General features: G+C 35.8%; 1 protein-coding gene across 4 annotated transcripts in view; it reads left to right on the top strand.

Annotated features, from left to right (window-relative positions):
- Window positions 1-19877, top strand: part of LOC101411077 (leptin receptor) — a 115890-nt gene that overhangs the window by 38607 nt on the left and 57406 nt on the right. For all 4 annotated transcript variants that reach the window (XR_009187187.2, XM_058303424.2, XM_058303425.2 and 1 more), the window contains exons 2-3: window positions 11828-11905; window positions 18957-19032. Coding sequence is in view for 3 of the 4 variants with exons in the window: in XM_058303424.2 (XP_058159407.1) it covers window positions 18993-19032 (40 nt within the window). In the remaining variant the exon portion in view is untranslated. The remainder of the gene's footprint in view (window positions 1-11827; window positions 11906-18956; window positions 19033-19877) is intronic.

Below are 19877 nucleotides of genomic sequence, written 5' to 3'. Positions count from 1 at the left end.
TACATAGAAATTATTTAACTTCTTCTTAATAGGTATTTTTTTTAAATCAGAAAGATAAATGTTTTACTAATCTTGACTCATTGATGAATCATTGATGTTGGGCTCCTCATTCAGTCTGTTTGTCAGATAATCAGTTGTCCTTGACAGTAATTGACAGTGGTACACTTATTTGCTTGTGAGTTTTGAGCACAATGCTCTTTAGTGTGTTCTTGTAACTAGGTTTAGGGATTCTAATATCTAGCTTTAATTAGGTGTCATAAAGATTCCTGCTGAATCACAGCAAGTTGAAAACAACCTGAAAATACCAGCAAGGTCATTTTCACTTCTACAGCAAGCCACATTGTAAGGTAGAGAGGATGGATTGTGATCTGAGCAGCTGTGACATAGTAAAAAAAAATTATCAGTAAAACCATTTGAAGTGAGATCTACAGCCATTGTTATTAAGGTGAATAGCAACTTAACTGTACTATACTTTGTGATATTTCCTAATGATGTTAAGACATCATAACGATTGCAGCATTTTTAAATCTTTACTTCATCTTTTTCTAAAAGATTTATTTTATTTATTTATTTATTTTCCCACCTTGTTGTTTGTGCTTGCTGTTTGCTCTCTGTGTCTGTTCACCGTGTGCACCTCTTCTCTTTAGGAGGTACCAGAAACCAAACCTGAAACCTCCTGTGAAGGAGAGAGGCACTCAATTGGTTGAACCACCTCAGCTCCCTGCTTTGTTATGTCTCTCATTGTCTTTCCTCTTTGTGTCTCCTTGTTGCATCAGCTTACCATGCCTGTTGTGCCAGCTTGCCATCTTGCTAGTCTCCAGGAAACACTGGAACTGACCTGGGACCTCCCATGTGGTATGTGGGAGCTCAATCGCTTGAGCCATATGTGCTTCCCTCTTCACTCGTTCTTAATCTCATTTTTAAATTTCTAGTTTTTGGGTTGCTTTATAATATACATAAAAATTTTAGTAAGAAATATATATGTATGTTTACATACTTTAAACATAATATATGGGGATGTATACCTGATTTTTAAAGAATTGATAGAGTATGTAATAAAAAGTTTGGCTACAGCTGGACTGTAATTGTATCTACTGTCCCTTCATTGAAAAGCTTGATGACTCATGAGTTATATTTCTGTTTCTGTAGAGTTTTAATGGAGGGATATTATTTTAAATATATATTTAGGTATTTAACAACATTTTAAAAACAGTTCTGATTTATGACTATCGTCATTACTTTATGTTAACTTCAACATGAAAATTTTTGTAACCCTTGAATCTACATTGCTGACATATCAAGCTTAAAAATGTAATCAAAGCCATTATGATGCTTTCAAGTGAATTTTAGTATGTGTTTATAAGAAATGTTAGACACGTAAATACTGGATCTGTTGTAAAAGTTACTCTCATAATTAAGTGCCATGAATTGGAAGTTTGAAGTCTTTTTCAGATTTACGAACATTCCTTATGTTTAAGGTAGGCTATCAAAATTTTTATAGATATTAATATTCACTTAGTAAAAGTCAGCAAGTCATTTATTTATCCATAAAAGTAGTAGGCTAGGTTAGATGATCACAAACTCTTCCCAGTTATAAAATTGTATGACAGTAAATAAAGTCTCCACCAAAGTGAATATAGTGCACTTTCAGTTAGTTTGGAAGGGCATTTGCCTGGTCATTGAAGTCTCTAGGTAATCCAGTTAAAGTTGTAGCTTTGCTTATTGTAGCAAGGAGACTTGCCAAGGAGAGTACAGAGCTGAGGGGAGAACAGAGCTGCTGGACTGTGGATAATTCTGTAGGAGAGAATCATGCATGCGTCTGAGAACTACTCAAAAAAAGTTTTTTTGTGGTACCCCATGGACCTTTTTGAATCATTAGAGTGCTATGAGCTAGTTACTAAAAATGACCTAATTGGCAGTATTCTTAAGGGGCATAGTAGTATTGTAAGGCCATATATATATTTTCAAGTTATTGGGGAAAGATTCAGAAATAATAGAGACATAAATTCATATACATATGTCTAATAGTGAATGGGATGGGGAGGGCATGAGCAAGAAAGCAAGAGCAGCAGTGCCAGTGAAAGTGAGTGAACGAGCTCTACCCATGGACCAGTGATTTCTGTAAATTGTGTGGGGACATATACATATTTTATCTGCTTGTACTAGTTAACAACTAAAGGTTTGAGCCAAATAGAGATTCTCAGGAGCTTCTATAATGGTATTATAATAGGCTTTAAAAATGTGAACTCATGTTTAAGAACAGCTGCTACCAAATATCTGTTTTGTGAAGGCGTAGGACAACTTAGTTTTTCTCAGAATTATATTTTCTCATTTTACTTTAGCAGCTGTTATTTGGGTGTCTAAGCCTTTGAAAATTAAGGAACTATAAACATGAGATAATAAAAAATTAGATTTCTGTATGCACCAACAAAATTTCTAGTTAGTGTTTAGGACATGAATGAGAAAATAAATCATATACTCATACAGGTAAACACACACATATATATATACACACATACACAAATATGCACACTTGCACAGAGAAAACTAGTGCCTGGCACAGACATAATTAGCACGCAATAGTTTCAGTTGCTGTTATTATTAAGATGTTAACTCTTTTTAATTTGTGGCATATTTATTATTATTACAACCACCCAGGAGGTAGCTGGGTATTTCTTTAGTGACCTGGCTGTCTTGCAAAAACACTGCTTGTCAAAGGTCTGATTTGGCAGGAGAAAGGTTTTAGTCGTAGAACAAACTTATGTAAAGAAAGTTCTTTCTATTAAAAAAATGATTCTGTATGGGCAAGTGGTTTCTTGTTTTTATAAGCAACATTTTCCATTTATTTGTATGTGCATAAAATTTTTTTACAGAAGATGTAATTTACAGAAAAATCATGCAGAAAACAGAGTTCTGATATATGTCTCACCCAACTTTAATTAAAATCTTGTGCTAATGCGGTAAATTTGTTACAAGTAATGAATGAAGGAAAAGACATTATAATTGTACTATTAACCATAGTCCATGGTTGACATTAGGGTTCTGTGTTTATATTATACAGTCCTATGGTTTTAAATTTTTTCTAGTAACATTTATAGAGCTTAAAATTTCCCTTTTAACCACATTTAAATATATAATTAAGTGCAATTAATTACATTCAAAATGTTGTGCTACTGTCATCACCATTCATTACCAAAAGTTTTCCATCACCCCAGATAGAAACTCTGCACAGTTGAAGCATTAACTCCCCATTCCCAACACCCACCCTGGCCTCTACTAACCTACTGTATTCTAGTTTCTGACTCAATGAATTTGCTTATTCTAATTATTTCATACAAATGAGATCATACAATATTTCCCCTTTTGTGTCTGACTTATTTCACTCAACATGAGGTTCTGAAAGTTCGTCTTCATTATTGCATGAATTCCTTTTTTATGCCTGAGTAATATACCACTGTATGTATATATATCACTGTATCTTTGTATTAGTCAGGGTTCTCTAGGGAAACAGAATCAACAGGAGATAATCTGTCAATATTAGGAAATTTTGTAAGAGTCTCTCACCTGACTGTGGGGATGTGCAAGTCCAGGTTCCGCAGGCAGACTGCAAACCAGGGGCTCCGATGAAAGTCCAATGAAGTTCTTTGATGAGTTTCCCGGAGACATTGGCTGTCCAAAGACGAGCTGGGAAATTCTCTTTGAATGCTGAAATCACTTTCCCTTTTAAGGAGTCAACTGATTGGATAAAGCTGACTCATTGTTGATGGCAATCTCCCTGATTGATGTACATGTAATCAGCTATCTATGCGGTAAACTCACTGGTGACTAAAGTCCATAAATGTCCTTGTATTACAATTAACCCAGTGCTTGCTTGACCAAACAACTGGGCACAATTACCTGGCTGAGTTGACACATTAGCCTAACTGTCACAATCACATTTTGCTTATACATTCAAGGGTTAATGGACACTTGGGTTGTTTCCATCTTTTAGCAATTGTGAATAATGCCGCTGTGAATATTGGTGTGTATATATCTGTTTGAATCCCTGCTTTCGATTCTTTTGAGTATATACCTAGAGGTGGGATTGCTGGGTCATATGGTAATTCTATACTTAACTTTCTGAGGACCTGCCCAACTATCTTCCACAGTGGTTGCACCATTTTATATTCCTACCAGCAAAGCATGAGCGTTCCGATTTCTCTACATTCTCTCCAACACTTGTAATTTTCCTTTTTAAAAAATAGTAGTCATTCTGGTGGGTGTGAAATGTTATCTCTTTGTGGTTTTGATTTGCATTTCTGTAATGGCGTGATATTGAGCATCTTTTCATGTGTTTTTTTTGCCATTTGTGTATCTTCTTTGGTGACATGTCTATTCAAATCTTCCACCCATTTTTAAATTGGGTTGTCCCTCTTTTTGTTGTTGAGTTGAAGGATTTCTTTATATATTCTGGATTTTAAACCCTTATTGGATATGTGGTTTCCAAATATTTTCTCTCGTTCTGTAGGTTATCTTTTTACTTTCATGATGAATTCTTTTGATGCATAAAAATTTTTAATTTTGGTGAGGCCCCATTTATCTATTTTTTCTTTTGTTGTTCATGCTTTGGGTATAAAGTCTAAGAAATCATTGCTTAACACAAATCCTGAAGATACTTCTCTATGTTATCTTCTAAGAGCTTTATAATTCTGGTTCTTATATTTAAGTCTTTGATCCATTTTGTGTTGATTTTTTGTATATGGTGTGAGATAGAGGTCCACCTTCATTCTTTTGCAGTTTCCCAGCACTGCTTTTGAAGAGACTATTCTTTTCCTGAGTGGACTTGGCACCCTTGTTGAAAATCAGTTGGCCATATATATGAGGGTTTACTATTAAAATCCACAGGTCTTTATATCTTTCCTTGTGCCAGTACCATGCTACTTGATTACTGTGGTATAGCAATTTGATATTATTTATGAATTCCAAAAAGAAGGATTATATTTGTAAACTGGTCTGTTCCTCTGGGTGTGATCCCCTTTGGCTATTAGAGTCAGCTGAGATGTCTTTGATTAAATTATGATAAGATTAGGACTTTGATTCAACCATGTCAGTAGGGTGTAACTCAGGGTTAAGTCCCCACTCCCTTGCTGGGCTGAAATAAACGGGAACTCACTCAAGAAGGCACAGAAGAAGGCACAGGAACAAAGAGAGCTCCATAGACACGGTAGAGGAGAGAACTTTGATCCTGTCACTCTGGGAAGAGAGATGAGCCATTTGCCTGATAGTTTGCCACTGAAGAGAACAGAGCAACTGATCTGAGGAAGCCTGGAAAGAAACAAACCCTATGCTTGCCTACAGCTGAGATCAGAAGAAGCTGGGCCCATGGAGCCCTAAGAGGAAGAAAGGAGAGACCAGGCCTGCCATCTTACTTCAACACATGGCAACTGACTTTGGTGAGAAAGTAACTCTTATGGTACCTTGAGTTGGACTTTAGGGCCTTGTAACTGTAAGCTTTTACCCAAAATAAAAACCAACCACTTTCTAGTACTTTGTGTCAGCACCTCTTTGGCTGACTAATACATTGTGACTTTTAATAAGTTTTAAGATTAGGAAGTGTGAGTCCTCTAACTTTGTTCTTCTTTTTCAGGATGGCTTTTGGCTATTCTGGTCCCCTAACACTTCCATATAAATTTGATGATTGGCTTTTCCATTTCTCCAAAGAAGGCTGTTGGATTTTGATAGGGATTGCATTAAATCTGTAAATTGCTTTAGGTAGAATTAACATCTTAAGGATGTTTAGTCTTCCAATCCATAAATATGGAATGTCCTTCCATTTAGTTAGGCCTTATTTGATTTATTTTAGCAATGTTTGTAGTTTTTTTGAACAAGTTCTTCATATCCTTGGCTAGATTTATTCCTAGATATTTGATACTTTTAGTTATTATTGTAAATAGAATTTTTTTCTTGATTTCCACTTCAGATTGTTCATCACTCCTGTACAGAAAAGCTACTGATTTTTGCCTTTTGATCTTGTATACCCTGTTACTTTGCTGAGTTTATTACTTTTAGTAGCTTTATTTTGGATTTTTCAGAATTTTTTGTATATAGGATCAAGTCATCTGTAAATAGGGAAAGTTTTGCTTCTTTCCCATTTCAAAGCTTTTCATTTCTTTTTCTTTCATAATTGCTTTGGCAAGAACTTCCAGTAATGTTGAGTAACAGTGGTGACAGTGGGCATCCTTCTCCTGTTCCTGATCTTAGAAGGAAAGCTTTCAGTCATTCACCATTGAATATGTTGTTCATGGTGGGCTTTTTCATGTATGCCCTTTATCATGTTGAGGAAGTTTCCTTCTTTTCTTAGTGTTGTAAGTATTTTTATCATGAAGTGGTGCTGGATTTTGTCAAATGCCTTTTATGCTTCAATTGAGGTAATTATATGGAATTTTCCTAGGTTCCGATAATGTGGGGTATTGCATGAACTGATTTTCTTATGTTGAACTACTGTTGCATACCTTATATAAATCCCTTAAAATTCTTTTAATGTGCTGTTGGATTAGATTTACTAGTGTTTTGTTGAGGATTTTGTGTCTATATTCATAATTAGTTTAATTCTGTAATTTTCTTTTCCTGTGGTATTTTTATCACCTTATGACTTAGGGAGTTTTCCCTCTTCAGTTTTTTTTTAAGGGTTTGAGCAGGGTTGGTACTAATTCTTCTTGAAATGTTTGGTAAAAATCACTTGTGAAGCCATCTACTCCTGATCCTTTCTTTGTTGGAAGGTGTTGATTCCAATATTTTTGCAAAGTATCATCTTCTAGGCTATTAAGAATATTTGTGATAGAGCAGTTTATAACAGAATGTTTTGCTGTTGTTTCCAGGGTTTTCTTCCAAATTGGTCCATTTTGCAAATTTTAATGTAGCTGCTAAATTTTTTGTTCTGAAACCTTTTGTCATGTCTTCATTCATCATGCTGTTAAATTAAGGGAATGGGAAGAATGTGAATTCTGTGTACATGGGCAGGGTTTGTCAACGGATAGGCTTTGCTTTAGGCATCTGAGTAGGGAGCTGCCTTTTATGCTGAAGGCCTCTTCCCCTAAATGCCAGAGTGAGTAAGGGGTTTACTTTGTTGATACCAATCCTATAGTAGAAGCCCATGTTCTTCTCAAATAACCTTTTTTTTTTTTTTTTTTTTTAACATACAGGAATATATAGGACAGTTTTTAATTCTCCTTGGCCATTTGGTGCCTTTAAATGCTTTGCCTAAATTTGGGGAATTCCCTACCTTATGAGTCCCTGCTTTCCCAAATTCAAAGCCAGAAATTCATTTCCCAAGCTTCTTGGCTGACTGAATGTAGCCTCTGGACTAGACTCTACTAATTAGAATAATTCATGCCAGATTTCAGATTAGAAGCTTAGGCCATGAAAGAAGCTTCAGGAATTTACAAGTAAGTAGCAGGAATGAAGTTTCAGTCGCAGCATGCTGTGGCCTGGCATGATGGCAGAGCTATCTTCTCTAGAGCAATTATGGTGTGGGGTTTTGAGTTTGGTACCTGGCTGCGTGCTCTAGTAGCCTGGTCCTCTGGCTTTCCCTGAGGTTCTGTGAGCATCCCTCTAAACTTTTAAACATTTCCTTTTCTACTTAAAGTAGGCAGAGTTGGTTTCAGTTTTTTGAAAAATCAACCCCTGACAGTGAAAAGGAGCTAGATGTTTGGCTGCAGTGAATTATTTTTGTGGTATAAAGAAGTCAGATATTATAGATATATAATATATATAGAGAGAGACCAAAACATCTTCTTTCTAATTTCACTTTGCCCTCCTGCCCTTCATGATTCACAACATATCCAGGATTTTACTAGTAAATTTGTTCCCTTATGAGGGCATCTCCCTCCATAAATATTATAGGTTGTGACGTCCTTCATTCTACTTTTATTAGTTTTTGCTCCATCTTCCAGAAATTTGCTTAAATTTCTCTTTTGCTACTGTACCCCCCCTTCTTTCTGTTGTAGAGATCTACAACAAAACCTATCTTGAACCAAAAGTTCCATTTCACTTTATTCAAATTGTAAATATAATACTTTGACCTGTAACAAAACCCTGCAAAATAACATTTTATTTCTTATTAAAATAATATGATGGGGAAGTGGCTGGTGGCTCAATCAGTTGGGCTCCCGTCTACCATATGGGAAGCCCTGGGTTCATGTCCCAGGGCCTCCTTGTGAAGGCAGGCTTGCCCACACACTGTGGAGAACCCCTGGCCCGCAAGTGCTGCGGAGTGCCACCTGGCCCCACAAGTGCTACCGAGAGCTGCCTCAGCAAGGTGACACAACAAAAAAAAGGGAGACAAGTAAAAAACAGAAGAATGCACAGCGAATGGACACAGAGAGCAGACAACAAGCAAGCCACAAGGTGGGGGGGAATGAATAAAAATAAATACAGATACACAGAGGAATGCACAGCAAATGGACACAGAGAGCAGACAGCAAGCAAGTTACAAGGGGGGGGTGGTGTTTTAAAAAACAATGTGATGGTTTCTTATTAATTTTGTATCCTTAGCACCTTGCATAGTGCTTTGCACTTTACCAAATATGAACATTGTTGACTTTATGGCACCTGGGTATATGAAATCATAGCTTATCCTTCTCCATTTTTTGGGAATTAATTTGTGACAGGACCACATTATTATCTTAGGAGTTAAAGTTCTTGAAATTATGTTTCCAAAGTGGCAACTGCTTTATGCCAAGCGGATGGAAGAAGATTTCTTTGAATTCTAAGAATAATTTGTTTTTAAAAACTACTTAATGGGAATAACGTGACCAACTTCCCTCCTATGTGAAGAGATGAAAGTAAACATAATTAAAATGGCAAGGCTGGTAGAGATAAACCACACTGTATTTATTTTGTTCAATTTTTGACACTTGAAGAAATAGTGTTTTTCATTTATATTTAAATGTAATGCTTCAATGTTGTTACTAAAGTGAAAGATAGATGAAAGCTTCTCTGTCAGAAAGTCAAAGCAAAAATTAGCGGCATATGGAGCTCATTGAGTTTATTCATCAGAACAACAAAATTGTCAGAATTGCTTTTCTTACTCATAAAATTTCTTAAAACTTAGACACTTGAGATTACTTATACAAGTTGTAAATAATTTCTTTTCTGCCCAGTAACTCATTCAAGCACTGATTGAGACTGTCCATATAAAATATAATATATATGTATATATATGTGTATATATATGTATATATATGTATATATATATGTATATATTTTGTTTGTTTTTTTGTTTTTAGGTACTGGGCCAGAGATTGAACCTGGGACCTTATATGTAGGGAGCTGCGCTCAACCACTGAGCTCCCTGGAGTTGGCTTTTTTGTTTGTGTTTTGCTTTTTTTTAAAAAAAATTTTATTTTTTAGGGAGGTGCTAGGAACCAAATCCAGGACCTCCCATGTGGGAAGCAGGTGCCCAACTGTTTGAACTATACCTGTTCTCTGTCCTATTTTATATTAAGTAGAATTTGATACATAAAAATACCCCTAAGAATTCTCTAAGATAGAAATAAGTCAAATAGTCTGTTCTTCCTTTAAAAACCCGTAATATAATACTGTCAAAAGAAAATATATTTTGTTGCAATATATAAACCTGACTTTCATCTGGTTCCCTTCTGGCTGTAATGCCAGTGAGTAGAAAAATGACCAACCTTTAGTCTTTGGAAGAGGAGAGGAGACTGGCAGTGTGAATTATTAATTCACTAACTGAATATTTGAGAGTTGGCAATGTGAGGCTCAGTTTACATTTCAATATGTAGTCACCACCATTTATTAATATGAAGTGTGTTTCCTACTACTGCTGTAACAAACCCAACAAGTTAGTGGCTTAAAATAGCAAACATATATTATCTTACACTTCTGGAGATCAGAAGTCTGAAATGGGTTTCACTGGGTGTATTAGTGAGCCAAAGGAGTGCTGATGCAAAATACCAGAAATCTGTTGGCTTTTATGAAGAATATTTATTTGGGATAGAAGCTTATAGTTACCAGGCCATAAAGCATACGTTATTTTCCCCATCAAAGTCTACTTCCATGTGTTGGAGCAAGATGGCTGCCAATGTCTGCCAGGTTTCAGACTTCTAGGGTTCTTTTCTATCTGGGGTTCCATTTCTCTCTGGGCTCAGCTGCTGTTTTTTTTTCCTACAAGTTCAGCTGTATACTATGAGGCTCTCTAGGCATTGCCTCTCTCCACAAGACCAGCTGTAGACTATTAGACAACTAACTCTTTCTGTCTCTCTGGGACTTGATTCTCTTCAAGCTCAGCTGCTCTGCTCCTCTGTGTGCTTACTTCCTGTGCTCCAGCTCAAAAACTCCAGCATCAAAACTCCGGCTCTGTCCTTTGCCATGTCTTTCATCTGTGAGTCCCCACCCACCAATCAAAACCCTAATCATAATTTAACCACACCCAAGTACAAACCAGTTTACAAACATAATCCAGTACCTATTTTTGGAATTCATGAACCATATCATGCTGCTGGGCTAAAAGAAAAGCAATCCTTTTGGACACTCTAGGGAAGAACTGATTTTCTTATTCTTTCCATGCTTGCATTCCTGGGCTTGTGGCTTCCATTTTCAAAGTCTTAAAAGGCCAGTTGAATCTTTCTCATGCTGCATCACTCTGATGCTCGCTCTTTTACCTCTGTCTTCTCCATGTAACGATTCTTGTTCTTACACTGGGTACACCTGGATAATCCAGGATATTCCTTTTAAAATGAGCTATTAGCAAGCTTAATTTCATCTGCAACTTTAGTCCCCCTCTGCCATGTAGGATAACACATTCACAGGTTCTGGGGAGTTGGATATGGGCACCTCATTCTGCCTACCACATTATGTATAAAGCACTGAGTGGGACATACTAAGATAATGTCCCTCTATCTGATACATAAGGTTAAATTCCTGTATTCTGAATTTAGAATACTTTAAGACTGGGCAACTTAATCAATCTGAGCCTCTGTTACTGCATTTGTAAAATGGAGATGATAATTCTTATAGCGAGAATTAAGTGATACATTTCATGTGAAGTGCTTGGTACACAGTAAATGCTCAATAAATGTTAGCTCTTATTTTATGAGAGACAGCATAGAATAATGTGTAAAGAATGGATTTTGGAGCCAAATTGCCTGGGTTTGAATTCTAGGTCCAGAACCTGCTAGCTATGAGACCTTGAACAAGGTATTTAACATCTCTGAGCCTTAGTTTCTTCACCTGTAAAATGGGGATAATAATCATAGTACCTGCCTTATAGGGTTCTTAACAATTTTAGTAGTTTAATGACTTATAGTACTTTTAACAGTGTTGGGCTCATAGTAGGTACTTTTTAAGTGTTTGGAAAGTAAAACGATGATGATGAAACTAATCATTCCTACTGTCAAGCAGCCTACTTGGGGAGACTAACAAGTGGATGACTACAATTCAAGGGAATAGTTCTTTAATTGGGGATACTTAGGCTTGCTGAAAAGAGAGGAGAGAGAGGAGGGCCTTCACAGTTTAGGATGGTTGGGGAAGGCTTCATTGAAGTGACTACATATGAGCCAAATTGTAAAGGTTGTGAAAGAATTAGACTAATGGGATGGAGTGTTACAAGCAAGGAACTGGCATATGTGTAAGAAGAGAGTATTTACTATATTTTCAATGTTATGAAATCATAAAGAAAGTGCTGTAAAAGCAGAAATAGCTGAAGTCTGTTCCCTTCAATACTATGTGTTTTCTAGTCTTATCTAGTTGTGACCTCATAGAGTGTTATTTCTTAAAGTCTCACGATGTTTTCTTACCAGGTCTCAGGAAATGTGTTTTTTTTTTCTAGATGAAGAGAAGACCTAAGCTGAATAAAGCACCTGAGGAAGATTCGTTGCCTTAAGCTTCACCAAAAAGGCAATTAATTGTGAGTCCTGACCCTTGTTAATGCATTGATGTTATCAATTTCATAATTATGGGTTTCATCCAGACTTTGGTTTATTCCATTAATTTTAAATGGACAATATTTTTCTCCTTCCAGATTACTGTCTGATTAGTGATTTGGACATTCCTGCCCAAAGTTTACTCAATAAATTGAAAGACTGTTTTTCATATGAGGTGCTGAAAATATTACAGTAAAGATATTAGAAAAATATTCTATTGCATGCCATAATCATAATCTTGCAGAGAAATCTGTAAGGAATATTATGCTTGTTTTGCACTAGTTGATATTTTCCCTTAGTTTTTCTCCATGTATATGAGACAATTTGAGATGCAACTATGACTTGGGTGAATGGTACTCCTGAAGAGTCTGTTTCAGGGAAAAAAATCATTAGGTGTCTACATTTGTCAGGGTTCTCTAGAGAAACAGAAATAATAGGTGATATCTGTAAATAGTATGAGATTTTATAAAATTGCCTCACACAACTGTGGGGATGCACAAGTCCAAATTCTGTAGTGCATGCTACAAACCAGAGACTCCAAAGAAGGTCCTCAATGAATTCCCCAGGACACGCTGTCTGTCTAAAGTAGAGATGGGAATTCTCTCTATGAATGCTGAAATCACTTCTCCTTGTAAGGTCTTCAACTGATTGAATGTGATGTCACTTATTGCTGATGTCAGCGGCAGTTGATTGTAGATATAATTAGCCATTTGCAGTCAACTCACTGATGATTAAAGTCCATGAAATACTCTTGTATTACAATGAGCTCAATGCTTGCTTGACCAAACTACTGGTAACCATAAAACCTGGCAGAATTGACATATTATCCTAACTATCACAGTCTATCCCTTGTCAGTTTGACAGTCATACACATCACTTAAACCATAGTTAGTCTCGAAATAAAAACAATAACATACATATATATATATATATATATATGTATGTGTGTATTTTTTTTCCATCCTGAATACAATCAGAAATGTACTAAATCCCTCCAGAATAGGATGCAAGTCCTTGGGTAATATTTACACTTAACCTTGACATCTTAAATACTACAGCATGAAACTATTACAACTACGTCATATGATAAGGGGAAAGTTAGGAAAGGAAACAAAGATATTCATTTTATGCACATATATACACACATACTCATAACAAAACAAGGAAGAAATATTCATGACCATTAGTCCTCGTTTCTGTAACTGGTTACATGGTTCAATTTCATAATTAACGCTACTTTTTCCACTACCCATTCCATGTTCCCTTTACCCTCAGTAAGCACCTCAGCTAGCTGTGGTTGTTTGCTTGATGGGATGACCCAAACCTTCATGCCTGAAAATTCTGGGCCATTGTTAGTCCTGCCTAGATTGGGTTGTTGTAGTTTTCCACTGACTTTAATTACAGGACATGGTAGTGTTTAGAGATGCCCTAGGAGATCCCCTGTATTCCAAGCAAACTTTTCTTTACCTCCATTGTGCAGTCTTATTTACCCTTGATAGTCAGGATCAATCACCCCAGCCAGTACAGTAGTTCTTTTTTTTTTTGCCTGTTGATTCAGAGGCATGGGGAACCCAAATGGTAAGGTGGCAGTCTTAACTTCTAATTCAATGGAATTGCTTATTTGTTGATGGAAGCACTCCTCCTTTTGGAACTAAGACCTGTAGACTAGGAGATCTTGAGATTTCAGGGACAAGAAACAAAAATTTTCCTAGTGGATGACTAGGAGTAATAATGAGTAATATCACTTCCATTTTCACCCCTTAATTCCTGGACCTGTGAATCCTGGCTATGGAAGAAATGGCACCATAGGGTGCATGCTGATTTAGAGTATATACGGCTCCATGGAGAACATTGCCCCAGCCCTGCAAGGCATTGCCACCTAGTTGACACCATAATTAAGTCTTCTAAAGGCCATTCCACCATTTTATCAATCTAGTTGCTTAACTCAGTAATATTTGACCTAGAGAGAAGAACAGCCACAAATGTCTTCAGGGAAGATGGAATTAGTCTCACAAATTTATTCCTTACAGTCCTTGTAAAAGGTATATCCTCTTGACATTCTGGGATGCATGGGCAGGTCTTAGATGATCCATTTGTATATTCCAATCTCTCTAAGCCTCATCTGCCATATTCCAGGGAAATTCTGGCATCAGGTACTGTCAGTCATCTTTTGGTCCATGTTTTAGCCAGCTACCCAAACAAACGGTTAGAGCCCTTTCTAACCCCTCGAGCATTGATTCCAGAATTTTTGCTTAGTGGGCCCATATCAATAAATCCAGCCTGATGCAACTTTATATTCCTTCTACCATTATCCCATACCATTAATATCCATACCCTTAATATCCATTCACACATATATGTCCCTGATTTCTGTCTATATAAATTGGAAAACTCATTCAGTTATTTTGGAGTATAGTGTACTTCCTCATGGATCACACTTTGTATTTCACCTTTGGGGGCTTGTTGTGACTTTAGTCTAGTAATAGGTTTGAAGAAAAGAGGACTGCTGGGGGTGGGTAAGGAGAAGCATTGGAAGTGTCTTGCAAGCCTATGACCTCAGGGCATTCCATTGCAGTTTCATCTGGTGATAGAGGATTAATCTCTTCCGGTGGAGGTTACATGGCAGACTCCTCAGGGCAGGGTGGAGGTTGAGGTTGTGTAGTCTTCTCCTCAGGACTGGGAGGAGGCTGGGTGGCTGTCTCCTCAGGGCAGACTGTTACAGGTTTACCTGGCAAATTTGCAGCAGAATTTAGGGATTCACTGTCCCCCCTGCCTTTGTCATCAACCATATGTCTTCATCCCAATTCTCAGTGTTCTAATCCTTTCCAATCAATGTCCTCACTTTAATAGCAGACACCCTCCAAGGTTGAGATTGTAGTTTCTGTTGTAACTCTGCTACTTGCACAGACTCTTGAGTCTGTTTTTAAGTTATCTCAAGTTTGCAGCTGCATGAAACAAGATTTTCTTTCAGACATAGAAATTTTCATACATAGAAATTTTCATACATAGAAATTTTCACATCATTCATGCGGCATTTAAGTTGCCAGTTGGAAGATTTCAACTCATCTCTTTCTTTTGTAACTGTATCCAGCATATTTAGGAACAATCAGCCAACATCACTGTACCTTTTAACTCCACAAAACTCTCCCTCAGTTGATTGTAGATGTAATCAGCCATATATGCAATCAACTCACTGATGATTAAATCCATGAAATACCAGTGTTTGTTTGACCAAAACAACTGGGCACCATTTCCTGTCTGAGTTGACACATTAGCCTAACCATCACAGTGCGATTACTTGAAAGAACTGTAGTGAATTGTTGCAATCTAGGAAAGACTGCAGTAGACTGGCCCTGCTATTACTTCTGGAAAATTGGACTACAGCTTATTAAATTGTTCTTTTTAATAGACATCCTTCACTTATCTGGTCTCTAAGTTAAGTCACCTCATTCAATTACTTTGGTATACATTTTTCAGTTAGTTTACTTTGAAAGAGTACAAATGGGCACTGCACTACTCAAATCTAAACACTCATAGTTGCCTTACTAATAATTTGTATGGGGAGATGGTGGGCATTTGCCTGTTAATATTTCTCTTTGAAAATTCTTCCAGGTTAAACTTGTTGATGCCTTGATAAATGGAGAACTTTGACAATTTTGGTTGCCTTTTTATGATGGCAAAGTCAAAATTATTTTCTAAGGAAAATTGAACCTTTTCCTTATCCTACCTCAATTCTAAGTATTGGTGTAGTGATGGTGGAGAGGTGATACTGTATTTGGCATGTTTCCTTGTTAAGCATCTTCATTTTCACATGAAGATATCAACCCTACCTTCTGCTTGAGTGACTCCTAAAACATGTTAGTTATAGAATGACTGCCTTCCAGGGATTTGTTAGGTAATATTATCCAAAGTTCTCATAGCTGAGAGTCTGTCAGTGGTTCGGCTCATGGAACTATGCATATGGAGTATTGTCTGAGGAATGTGCACTCTGTTTATCTAGATTAAGAGTTCTTAATCTAGGATCCTTGGATAAATTTCAGAGGGTTTGTTAACCTCCTGAAATTATAGTGCTGATTTTGAGTATGTATGCCTCCTCCTGGATGGTACATTTGCTCTCACCAAATTTTCAATGAGGTCCGTGATCCAAAAATGGTTAAGAATCACTGTTCTAGATATGCTGAAATTCTCCCTGATATTAAGCCAGATTCTCAGAGAGCTATATCTGGGTGTTATTATAATTATTCTTTTTAAGATTGCTTTTATTCAATTTTGTCTTGACATGATGACAGAAGCCAATAATGAAGGTTCAAGAAACAGTGACGTCTTTTAATTCATGCATTCATTCAGTCATTCATTTACTATATAGGGAGTATCTACAATGTGCAAGGCACACTTTTATGTGTGAAGGATATAATGATTTAAAAAAATGTCAAAAATCCCTTGGTCTAGTGGGATTTACATTCTAGTCGGGGAGATAGTTCAGTTAACAAGAAAAATAGCAAATCATATTCACATTAGGTAGAGTTAAGTGCTAAAGAGAAGTAATTAAGCAGAACTGGGGACCAGATGTATTGGGGATATGGGAAGATACTGACATTTAAATAGGATGGTCAGGGAAGGTTTCTCAGAGAAGGTGACTTGAGAAGTCAGAGAAGCAAGAGAGTGTCAGGACCTGTAGTCAGCCTATGGACTTGGACCTTCTCTGAGTAAATGGAGGAGTTACTATAGTATTTTGAGAAAGAGGGAAAGAGGGACATGATATGACCTATGTATTAACAGGCTAATTCTGGCTGCTTTGTTGAAAAGAGACTGAACTGGCGTCCAAGGATAGAAGTAGTGATACCAGTTAGGAGGCTCTTCTGGTAATCCAGGGACGAGATTACGTTATCTTGGAATAGGGTATTGGGAGTGGAAGGGTGAGAAGTGATTGAATTTTGAAATTCCCATGAAACACTCCTACTGTCAGGATGTTTATGAGGATATTATCTATTATCTTATGAAGTTTTTCAGTAAAATTTTCTTTCTGCATCTAGTATGAGGATTATTTATACTTTTTCCCAAGTTGTTGAAGACTGAATATATTACAGAACAATTTAACTGTAAGATAGCTTCAAGTAGTTTAATGGTTAAGCCTTGAGGAAGTAAAAGTTTTATGTGTTTTATTTATTTTAGTTACCCTTCCCCATCAGTTTTCCCTTTGCTTCATTTTTTTCCCCTCATAGTTTTAAAATTCATCATTTTTTTCTTTATTGCATGTGTTTTTGTAAAACCTCATATTCCTTTTGGTACAGTTTACAATGCATATGAATATTTTTTATCTCTGATCTATGTACAGTGCCATCTTTTACAGTCTCTTCAAGGTTGCATCCCTGCCCTCTTCACATTTTGTGGTTGTTTTCTGTTATGTGAATGCAAAATATGGCTAAAAGAATTCAAACCATCAGAATAGTTTGTGTTTTTCATGAAACATTATATAAAAGAATGATTGTCTTATGTAAGGAAAACAGCTAATCTAGTTGGTACTTTATCTCAGCAGATCCTTGAGTTAAAAATGAGTCAAATCGAAATGGAAAAGGGGGAATGTATGTTTGGTGGATATAAACTGTGTATAAATAAAATTAATAAAAATTAAGAAAAGATAGTTAAATCAATTCTTGAATTGAATTACTAGCCACTAGTTAATTTGACCTAGTCATAGATCTAAGACATATTGATTTGAGATAAAAAACAGGTAGCATAAACTATTGGAAGCAATTTGCTTGCATTTAATATGATTAGATCATGAAATTCCAAACTGTGGTCTGATTTCTGGAAATCCTAAAGAAAGATTGTGATGTCAGTGTGTAAAGAACCAAAATTCTGTTGAAAAACTGATATCCTAAGAGATTTTCCAGCCTATAAAATATTCTCACTAGTCTATTTTCTTCCTGAATTATGTGAGTTAGTTTAAAATAAATAAGCACATTTTCATCACGTTTTTCATCACATTGTGATACTTCTCAGGTATGTGAGATATTATTTCTCATTGAATATTTTATTATATTCTTTGTAGTAAAGCTCTATCATGTAGAGAGCACTGTTTTTTCTATTTTAAAATAAAGTCCCTCAGAATCATGGGCCACTCTGAAAGGAATCATAGAGATCATCCACCAGTTTGACTTGTGGATGAGGGATCGGAGGTGTGGAGTAGTGAAAATCCAAGTCATCCAGCTGAAAAGTAGCAGATCCTAGACTGGTGTGCAAGATGCCTGACACTTAGTTCCAATTTGGGATAATAAAAAAGACTGGAACATCAAAAACATTTAGTGTTTCATTACAAATCCAAACTGAACATATTAAAATTATTATCGTTCTAACTCATGACGTAGTAGTACAAATAATCTTATTTGAGATGTATTTTGAATTGGGTAGAATCCATCAGAAAGCTTTGTCTCAAATCATCCCTAATATGGATGTATTAAGCCACTAGACTTTTCTTAAATTCTTGATAACTCTCCAATGTGAATATTACCTCATCTGCATATGAAAAATGGGTTTCCAAAAGCATATTGGAAAAATTTCTCCTATTTATTGGACATAAATATACAGTCATTACCTATGCTATCACTGGTTTTTGGTATCACAGTAAATATAAAAGCTTCAGAAATGAGAGAAATTTAAAAACTGGAAAAGAAAAAGATGAAGACATATTAATGATATTAGATAGTCTGTTACATATTTAATCAATGTTGTGAAATTTTTGTTTGGCTAAAAATTCAGTCTTGAATCTTATCCTGTGATAGCTGACCTGATTTGCCACAGCATAAGAGAACACTGAATTTTTTTGTGTGACATACGTTAATTGTGTAAGATGATGTGTACAGGAATCAATCTATAGCTCATGTTATACTGTGATGTGAGACACCTCTCTAATATTGATCCAGAGTATTAAAATACAAAGACTAATTATTTAGAATCCTTTCCCTTTTATATTTTCCACAGACTCCTAGTTATATATAAGAATGTTCTTCATTATTGTTTATGTTTTTGTTTTAGATTTACTGTTCTTCAGGTCTACTTCTCTGAAATAAGATGATTTCTCAAAAATTCTTTGTGGTTTTGTTACATTGGGGTAAGTTATTTACTGTTTTAATGTCAGTAAGTTTTTTGACTTATGTGATTTTCGCTTTACAGATGTAGTCTTCTTTATTGTCTAAGAGAATTTCCTGTTTCCAGTTAGGAATTCTCCTCATACACACTGATTAAAAGTGCACACCAAAGTATAAGTGTGAAAATGAAAACCCTTCCCAATCTCCTGAAAAAACCTGATGGTGTATTCTTCTTGAAATTTGTGACACACACACCTACACAGACACACAGTTACATTTGTGTGTACATATTGCTCTACATCTTTCTCTTTCCACTTAGCAGTTTTTTTTTTCAGTTTATCATAGCAGCTTTTGTTATCAGTTTTTACTGGTGCACTTATTTTTTAATGGTTACATGATAGTGCACTGTATGAATACACCTTAAATTATTAATTTATTTGACAAATTACCCATCACTACATATTCCTTTTTCTGTACCAACAATGATGCATTGAAAAATCCATTTACATATATCCTTGTATATGGGGGTAGATATTTCTGTAGATTAATAAATTCTAAAGAAAATTCTACAGATGCACATTATTATCCTTTTATGTTATTTTACCTGTAAAATAAGGAAAAATGGCATCTCATTTTAATTTTATTTATTAGTTGAATATTGCTTGTTGATCATTTATACATATATTTGTGTGATTTTCTAGTTCATATTTTTTTGTCTTTTGTTGGATTTTATTGGTCTTTGTTGGTTTTTAGAAATGCATGAAATATAATGGAAAATTCCCCAATTTTTTACTGTTTTGCAAATACTTTCTCCCAAACTATCATTTGCTTTTAACTTTGTTTTCTTTTCCAATATGGAGAGTTCGCA

Source organism: Dasypus novemcinctus, chromosome 9 (assembly GCF_030445035.2).
Source record: "Dasypus novemcinctus isolate mDasNov1 chromosome 9, mDasNov1.1.hap2, whole genome shotgun sequence".
Classification (NCBI taxonomy): Eukaryota; Metazoa; Chordata; class Mammalia; order Cingulata; family Dasypodidae; genus Dasypus; species Dasypus novemcinctus.
This window is presented reverse-complemented; position numbering and strand designations above follow the sequence as displayed.